We start from the raw sequence: 9,180 nt of genomic DNA, 5'->3' as shown, positions 1-9,180 counted from the left end.
ATCCTTCATGTTATGCAGACTGGAGTGGTGTGTAGATTACTTGTGGATTATTGTGATGTTTTTATCAGCTGTTTGGACTCTCATTCTGATGGCACCCATTCACTGCAGAGGATCCATTGGTGAACAAGTAATTTAATGCTAATTTCTCCAAATTTGTTCTAATGAAGAAACACCTTCAGGCCATAAAAGATGTAGATTAGTTTGAGAAAATTTTACAATTTTGCGTGAACTATTCATTTAAGCCTAATGAGGTTACTGTATCAGTGATAAAGAAGAAACACCTTCAGGCCATACAAGATGTAGATTAGTTTGAGAAAATGTACAATTTTGTGTGAACTATTCCTTTAAGCCTAATGAGGTTACTGTATCAGTGAATGTTACATGTAATTCTTTTTTTTAATTCATATTTATTCATTTACTTTATACATTCAAATAAGGACCCCTACATTTGGTCACCAATGAACACTTCTTCATTCATCCCCTTCAAAGTGTGCGAGTATGTCCACACGAACACGGTTATTTTTAAAACTGCAGCTTTTTCTACGCGGTTTGGCCGTTTGTCCACACGCAAACGCAGCACCAGGTCCCTGAAACCGAACATTTTTGAAAACGCCTGCCAGGGTGAAGATTTTCAAAAACTCCAGTTGCAGTGTTATCGTGTAGACAGCGAAACCGGAGTTTTTGGCTTGTGACGTCGGAGCCTGCGCTGTTATCTCCGCCTACTGGAAACTTTTTCAGGCTTCTGATTGGCCAACATGGCTTTACGGTTGAGATTATATCGCCACCTGTTGGTTTAGCATGCTCTTGACAGCGCTTCATAGCATGCGTTTGCGTTTTCATGTGGACGGAGATTTTTTTAAAAACGGAAGAAGGAAAAACTCCGATTATAAAAATACCCGTGTACGTGTGGAAATGGCCGACACCAGTGATTTCTGAGTAGTTTTTAACTTTACTTTTTGCAAACCTGAAGTGTGAAAAAGTAATCTCGTGTTTACATTTTTAAACAGCATTCACATTCGATGGATTTATTTTTACAAAAATAAAGAGGCAAATTGCTGTGTTCCATTCACAAAACTCACTTTATTTAGACATTATTTAGAATTTTCTAAATTTACTGCAGGCTACATTGCAGAACTCTGCCTCAGAAAATTTGCGTAAACTAGCATTAAAATAAGTTGTAATATTCATAGTTTTTTTAAATCTTACGAAAATTTACATGATCATAATGTACTTTTGCCTAAAACAGTTTTAAAATACGGAGTAATAGCCATCTCTGACAGGTGTTTTGTGTGTCCGGTTTGAGATGTGATGAATGTGGGATGTACAGTCAGCGGTTTTGATGTTTGCATGTACAGCGTTGTTGTTGAGTCACATGACAGAACAGCAGCAGGTGGCGGGATAGTCATCAGTGTTCACTTTCAACTCATTTCCATACACACAGTAAACATAGGACTTCTCTTTCCATGTGTAATTCACTCTCGTTATGGTAATGAGCTCAATCGTCTGCCTCTGAAACAAAAGAAAATTGATTTAAAGAACCACATTCAGGATTCATCGGTATCAAGTGATCATGATGGCATAATGCAACTGTCAATAAAATACAATAGTTACCTGTTGTAATATGCGGGAGTTCTTGGTATATTTCACCTGATGGTCTCTTATTAAACGTTCAGATGCTTGTGCAACAGAAACATCAGGGAAACCCATCACTGGATAGACCTACAGTAAACATACAACCATATTGCACATATATCATCTTCAGCTTCTTATTACTCTTTCTAACTATCTTCTGCACTCCTCTGTTCCTACCATAATCTGGGCGTCTTTGAAGAGCTCCTTTCCTGAAACCTTCCCCAGCTTTTCTGGTCTCAGTCCACTCGAATCTTGCACTACGTAATCGTCCTTCTCAGTGCTCCTGAAATGGCCCAAAAAGTAGCTTTCAGAATGAGACAGTTGAGTTTGACAGTGTGGACAGGGTTAGGATATTATCAGTGAAATTATGATGATAATACCATTTAACTTTGAGGCTGATGAAGATGAGCAGCTGTCCCTTTCCATCACAGGAGTCACACTTGTGAAAGCCAGTGCCGCTACATGAACTACATCTGAAAGTTACCAGACAAATGCTTAGGAAATATCAAACCACAGCTGCCCTCTACTGGATGCATTTACAACTGTTTAAAGACTGCAGAAGTAGAACATTAGTGAAGGACACCATGGCAGTTGAGCTTAGAGTCTGAATCGAATGTGATGAGAGACTAAGCCAAATCAATAGACAACACTTCTCTCTATTGTGAAGTCTTTACTGGTTGCACACACAACAACCAGTGTAGTCAGAGACATGAAGAATCAAAGATTCCTAAGAATCAAAATAACTAATTCTCAAAGGATTCATTCTCTTATGAGTTCTTTTAATACTTATGAATCATTCAAAAATCAGTCACAAAAAAGTTCGTGACTTTGCAAATGCCAAAGAGTGAAAAAGTCTTATTGAACATTTTGACAGAGTAGTTATATTTAAGTGTTAAAAAAAAATCTAAAAAGATAAATGGATGTGTTCCTTTCTCAAAACACCCTTTTGATTTTCTCATTACTTCACATTACGTCACATTTGATATTGTAGACATTTTCCTGAGAAAATTACTATAGCAAACTGCATAGCCTAGCATTCAAATATCTTTGTAATAGTGAGATGACATTTTAAATGTTACAATTATTTTTAATTTTTAACTTTTTATATTATATTATTTTGATTCTTAATGTGAAACGGCCAAAAAGGCTAAAAAAATCAATCACTAAAAGAGTTATTCACTTTGATCATATTTATATACATACATATATATACTACACATTCACTTCATTGTTAGTTAATATCAGCTCAGGTGCATTAAATAATCTTAACAGATACATCTTTTAATTTTAATAATGACTTAGTAAATTAAGAAATTAACATTTAACTAAAATTAATACTATTCAAGTAATTTTCATTGTTAGTTCATGTTGTTTATAACTATGATAACAAATGGAGCCTTATTGTGAAGTGTTACCCAAAGTTATATTTTGGTTAAGCTTTCATTTAGAAAATGCCCTTTACATGCTGTACATGCTATTGGAATATTTCTGTTAATATAATCTGAAAAAATGAATGCATGCACATTATCTTCCTGGAGATTCTAGCTCTTCTGGTCATTTATTGCTCTGCAGTTTTGGAAAGTCATTTTAATCAGCTCATTAATTAAAGGGGTCATATGATGCGATTTCAATTTTTCCTTTCTCACACGCTTGAGGTATTCGGCCAATCACAACGCACTGGATAGCTGGCCAATCAGAGCACACCTCGCTTTTCAGACCGATGAGCTTTGTAAAAATCGACGCATTTCAGAAAGGCGGGGCATAGAGAAGAAACAATAATGTACAGTATGTGGAAAATAATGTGTTTTTTGAACCTTAAACCGCATAAACACATTTCTTTTTAGCAACATCATATGACCCCTTTAAAGGTTGTGAGAAAATGTCCATTATGTTTTTAATGTTTGTAAAATGTTAGCTAAATGAGCGATGGCTTGAGGTTTCTATCATTTTATCAAATGTTAGAAAATACAAAGAAAAGTTGCCACATGGAGAATGGCTGACTTACTTTTCACGTCCTCTATAGTCACATTTATTGCAGGACTCATTATCAGGACGTTGACGAGAACCGTTACATCCAGAGCACACTTTCTGCATTAAGACAGACATAAAAGAGGCATTTCATATACGATAATATAACCTCCTCTAATCATTTGATCCAAACACAATAAGATGTCACTTACACTTCCAGTTCCAGTGCAGGAAGAACAGGAGTTTTTTCCCATTCCACTGCACGGGTTACATTTCTAGGATACGACAAGAAACAAGATACGTACATGACTTTGTTTTTTTTTTTTTTTTTCTTAAAATTAAGTGCTACCAAAAGCTTCATAGTTAATACATGACTTTTTTTTTTTTTTTTTTTTTCTTAAAATTAAGTGCTACCAAAAGCTTCATAGTTAAAGACGATTATGTTTCATAAAAAAAAAATGTTCTGATACAGTATTTGCTGCAGGCTCTGTTGTTTTCATTGGCTATTTTTGTGAACAGTGTCTGATTAAACCTTGACTGAGGAAGTGTAAGGCACTCTAATGGTCTCCTTGTGGTCAGTAAAGTAGGACGGAGGTTGAGCTGCGATCTCCCACGGTCCTGGAGGACGCTGAATGCCGGCATCAACACGCTGCCCTGAGAGAGAGTTGAGCTTACATGTGAAAATCAGCTAAGAATTGAACAAATAGTTGTAATCTGGCTCAGAAGAATATATGAATCATGTATTTGTGGCAGTTTTCTACTGATTAAGGGATACAAGACTTCTTCACTTTACAAATGGTTGTCGAAAGCAAAAATGTTATGAAATGCATCATATTTTGAGAAAGTGTGATGTGTTTGAGCAACATTTTGAACTATTTTGGAATCGGCACCCCAAAATTAGTAAGAATCAAGTATTGGATTTCATTCAGCAAATATAACGCGGCCTAAACAAGAATCTCTTTATTGACTGTCAGCAGTGATGGGGGCAACGCATTACAAGTAACGCGAGTTACGCAATCAGATTACTTTTTTAAAGTAACTAGTAAAGTAACGTATTACTTTTGAAATTCAAAGGAAATATCTGAGTTACTTTTTCACATAAGTAACGCCAGTTACTTTGTTTCCCATGCATTTACTGACAGCTCTCCTTTCCTCGTGTTGAGAGAAATGGGGAGTAAGTGCAGAGATGAACATGTATTTACTCATCTCACCTGCACAAAAACAGATTCAGTATTCCTCAAAATGAATAAAAACAGTCAAATGCAAACTCAGAATATTATACAAACATGCAATAATTAAATATGTTAAATAAGACAAACATCATTTATGTATTTAATCCCATTTTATTACCCAATGTCTTTGCTATACTGACCTTCGATGAATAATACTAATAAGCAAAAATGACACATTTGTGTTTCATTTGTGTTATTGCTGAATAGTGTTGAACTTTCTTCTCTTGCGTCATATTCTTCATGCAATTAGTTTGAGCTGCGCTCTCTACTGTACAGACGTGAATTTACATTTCCTTCAGCCTGAGGCGTATTAATTTCACTTCTGTTGTGAAAGGGCTTTTACATTTGTAAAAGAACTTTTTTATATAAAAAAAAACATACATGCAAGCCCTGCCCAGATTTAAAAAGTAACTCAAAAGTAACGTAATGCATTACTTTCCATAAAAAGTAACTAACATAATTAGTTACTTTTTTGTAGGCAGTAACGCAATATTGTAATGCATTACTTTTAAAAGTAACTTTCCCCAACACTGACTGTCAGTACCCGTGTAAGGCTCCTGACTCCATTTAGTAGATCTGGACTCTGTGAATGTCTCCAAACGATACTGAGAACAAAAACAGAACAAAAAGACAGACTTCATGAATACATCTATCAACACTTGGCTCTATAAAGCCAAACCAACTCCATATTTATGCATATTTACTTGTACATTTCTGCTCCACATGCTCAAAATGAATTATAATATCACCAAGCTCATAATGAAAATTAGGTCTCACCCTGTAGGTATTAAAGGACTCCATATTAGTTATGACCCCCTCTCTGACCGGGGCAGAACTATAGCAGCACTTGCTGGAGACGTACTCTTCAAAAGCTTGATGCGCTCTTCCCTCTGAGATGGAAGGAATGTTGTTGCTAACAGGAAGATATTGATATACTGTTGACATGCAGATATGTTGAATAATACATTATATGAACATTCAACAGGAGTCAGTTTGAGAAATCACCATGTTAAGCACAAAGACAGTAAAGTAATTGAATTCATATTCAGTAATATTATCAATTTAACTGCACTGACACTATTTGACAAAATAGTGACAAAATTTGAACTATAATGGCACTAACATTGCAACATCGACAGGCTTATTGAACTGATTTGAAGGACCATTCATGATCTTCTGTAGAGCTGCATTACAGCTATTTCATAATTGATGAATTTTATTTTACAACATTAAAATCCCCGTTTTATTTCATAAAACTCATGTTTAATAATCAAAATGACATTTTAACTTTTTTTCATGAAAATAATTTCCTCATGCGTTAAAATAGCTTGAATATAATCTACCTCATTTCATATACGAAGATCGTGAATATGCAAATTAGTCCCAGCCTCCACTCAATCACAGCAGTTCTGACTACCGGCTCCACTTTCACTCAGTTAACTGAAGTAATAAACGCTTCACAATATTAGCAATATTGGATTAATTCAGGCGTATATATTTGAACCAGAAACCGATTCCGACGAAGCAGAGGAAAAGCCAAGTTTTTGATTTCAATTATACAGGGTCGTTTACAAGTCGATGTATCAGAATGGAAATGCATTTTATGTATCGCTCTCTACAACGTCAGACACAATAACTGATATCATTTGCCTTTGGCTTGACTATTAAAAACACCAGACAGACATGTAAACAGTGTTAAAAACTTGATTTACACCAATTGGAAATCGGTGTAACAATCTGTATTGTATAAAGAGCTATATAAATAAATGTGACTTGACAGAGAAAAAACGTACTGCCACTCTGGATGGCTGGAAGCGTGTTCGGGCACAGGCATTGGCACAGAAGGCATTGGAGGAGGAAGATACGCACCTGTCACAAGAACATTCACAAGAGACCACTGTTTATAACTCCAGTAATCCGTCCAGCATCCAAATTCTAAAATCTAGAAGCTATACCACTGCAACCATGAAAGTTAACACATCAACTGTTTAGTACTCTTTCTTCCAATTCCTTCTGTTTCCAAAAAAAAGGGTTACATGTACTTGGATCCTTAGCAAGTGAGGCCCTGCAATTCATATTTTTTTAAATTGTATAATTAATCATTTAATGAAACCGTATATACACTACCATTCACAAAAATTGAGGTCAGTAAGATTTTTTGAAAGAAATTAATACATTTAGCAAGGATGCATTAAAGTGATCAAAAGTGACAGTGAAGACATTTATAAACAAAGTTTCTATTTCAAATAAATGCTGTTCTTCTGAACTTTGTGAAACTTCAGCTTTTCCATCACAGGAAAAAACAATACATTTTAAAATATATTAAAATTGAAAATGTACTTTAAATTGTAATAATATTTCACAATATTGCTGTTTTTATTTTTGATCAAATAAATGCAGACTTGGTGGGCATAACTCTTCAGTCTTCTTTCAGGTAAAAAAAAAAATTTTAAATCACAGACCCCAAACTTTTGAATGCTGTTATATGGTAGAGGCCCTATTAATTCTTGCAATAATAATGAAATAATGTGATATAATATATAATTTATTAATACATAATTAAGAAAAAAATTACGGAATTAATATTGTTTTGTGCTTCTTACCACCTCCACCTGCCGCAATTCCCTCATATCCTGGGATGCCGTCAAACATGCTTGCAAGAAAACAATTACAACAAATTGATGCAGTTTTGTATTTGCTTATCATCATCAGTTATATTTAGTAACTTCTTTTCAGCCAAGCAATATCAAACACTGATAAATTGAAATTTTTTACATTCTCTCATTAAATTGGCTAAAAAAAAGCACATTCAGAAATAGGATACTTTTTGCATACGCTATAATAATATTAATTATATAGCAATTAATTTACTTATTTACATGATTAAACATTATATACAGTATATATATATATATATACTGTATATGTTATAATTAATTATAATTATACTGTATATATATATTATTAGCCAAATGTTTTCTTTTCTCAAAAGGCTTTCTTTTCAACAGACGTAATCAGAGACTTACTTTCTTGTATCTTGTTGCTGCTCAACTCAGAAGAGACAGATGAAGATTATATATCTGTAAAGAAGCTCACGTTCTGACGCTTGTGACTTATGATCGGAAGACAGAGATATTTCCGAGATAATGGTTGAAGAGTTTACAGGTCTGTGGTTTAACGCCCCACCTCCATAGTTAGAACCACTGGGCTCTTCAGTGAAATATTTAACAGACTGTTGCAGAGATAAAGCACTAAATAAATAACAACTCTAAAAATTTAAATGAATGAAAACTACAGTCAAATGGAAAACTGATCACCAAAATGGTAACAAAACAATATTTACAGTAGAATCCACAACTGTACCTAGCCTAGAATCAGTCAGAATAAATGCTGCATTAAAGGGGACCTATAATGCAAAAATTACTTTTATAAGGTGTTGTGTGGCCACAGTGTGTGAAAACAACCAGCCTGTAATGGTTAACATCCACCAAAATCATTTGTTTATAATCCCAATAAATCATAAACAGTCTCTCTGAACACGCAATTCCAGATTTGTCCCTACGTTGACATCATTGTAGGCAGAAATCCTGCCCATTTGTGATGATCTCTGCCCTATTAGCATAAACAGCCCTGTGAGTGAGAAGCAGCAATCCGCCATTACTGTTTTCTTGCTGTAGCTAGCTGTTGCAGATATACAATGTCAGCGCCAAAAGTCCTACAGTATACAGTATGCTTGTGCCTATTAATTTACACCAGACTGCCTCACAAACGAGGGTCAGTTCCATGTTGGATTTTTGTTGGAGTTCACATGTCATATTTTGTTTTCCAAATTGCCTTTCTGAAAGAGCTCCTTGGCACTCTTTAAGGCTAATGATGCTAAAGCTACCATTGTCTCTGCCTGAGATTTTTCTGTTTTGTTGTTGCCGACTTTGAATGACTGTATGACCATTTTCTTGCAAAAAAAAAAAATTTTCAAAAGACTTTTGTCTCATACGTTCATTGAAATGGAAAATTGCCACGACAGTAAACAATAAATGAAAACTGATATTTTTAAACTTATCAAAATATCACTAAAAACAACTATTTAATGATAAATCAGCTATTTCATGAATGTTGGCAGGTCAAATAAAAAATATGAACCTGATAAAATGCTTATTGTTGAGCTCTTAAAGGGGTCATATGATGCGATTTCAAGTTTTCCTTGCTCCTACAATACACACACATATACTGGTGTGCTGGTGTGCATTAGAGCCTTTAATTACTGTTCTATATTAATGCACTGTTTACTGACACGCAGACGCGCACACACACACATCAGATATCGCGCAGCTCACACATCCAGGAGCAA

At 34.8% G+C, this 9,180-nt stretch overlaps 1 protein-coding gene across 1 annotated transcript; it reads right to left on the bottom strand.

Annotated features, from left to right (window-relative positions):
- Window positions 1–1,241: 1,241 nt before the first annotated feature.
- On the bottom strand, window positions 1,242–7,864 carry LOC107696923 (protein SSUH2 homolog). Its single transcript, XM_016497497.1, has 12 exons — window positions 7,859–7,864; window positions 7,436–7,485; window positions 6,626–6,701; window positions 5,610–5,745; window positions 5,377–5,437; window positions 4,133–4,254; window positions 3,813–3,875; window positions 3,638–3,720; window positions 2,013–2,105; window positions 1,810–1,915; window positions 1,612–1,719; window positions 1,242–1,509 (listed from the first exon to the last, which is right to left on the bottom strand). Exons 2-12 carry the CDS (start codon window positions 7,482–7,484, stop codon window positions 1,369–1,371), a joined length of 1,038 nt encoding a protein of 345 aa, XP_016352983.1. The 5' UTR covers window position 7,485; window positions 7,859–7,864; the 3' UTR covers window positions 1,242–1,368.
- Between the last annotated feature and the right edge of the window lie 1,316 nt (window positions 7,865–9,180).

Source organism: Sinocyclocheilus anshuiensis, unplaced genomic scaffold (assembly GCF_001515605.1).
Source record: "Sinocyclocheilus anshuiensis isolate Anshui unplaced genomic scaffold, SAMN03320099.WGS_v1.1 scaffold1083, whole genome shotgun sequence".
Taxonomy (NCBI): Eukaryota; Metazoa; Chordata; class Actinopteri; order Cypriniformes; family Cyprinidae; genus Sinocyclocheilus; species Sinocyclocheilus anshuiensis.
This window is presented reverse-complemented; position numbering and strand designations above follow the sequence as displayed.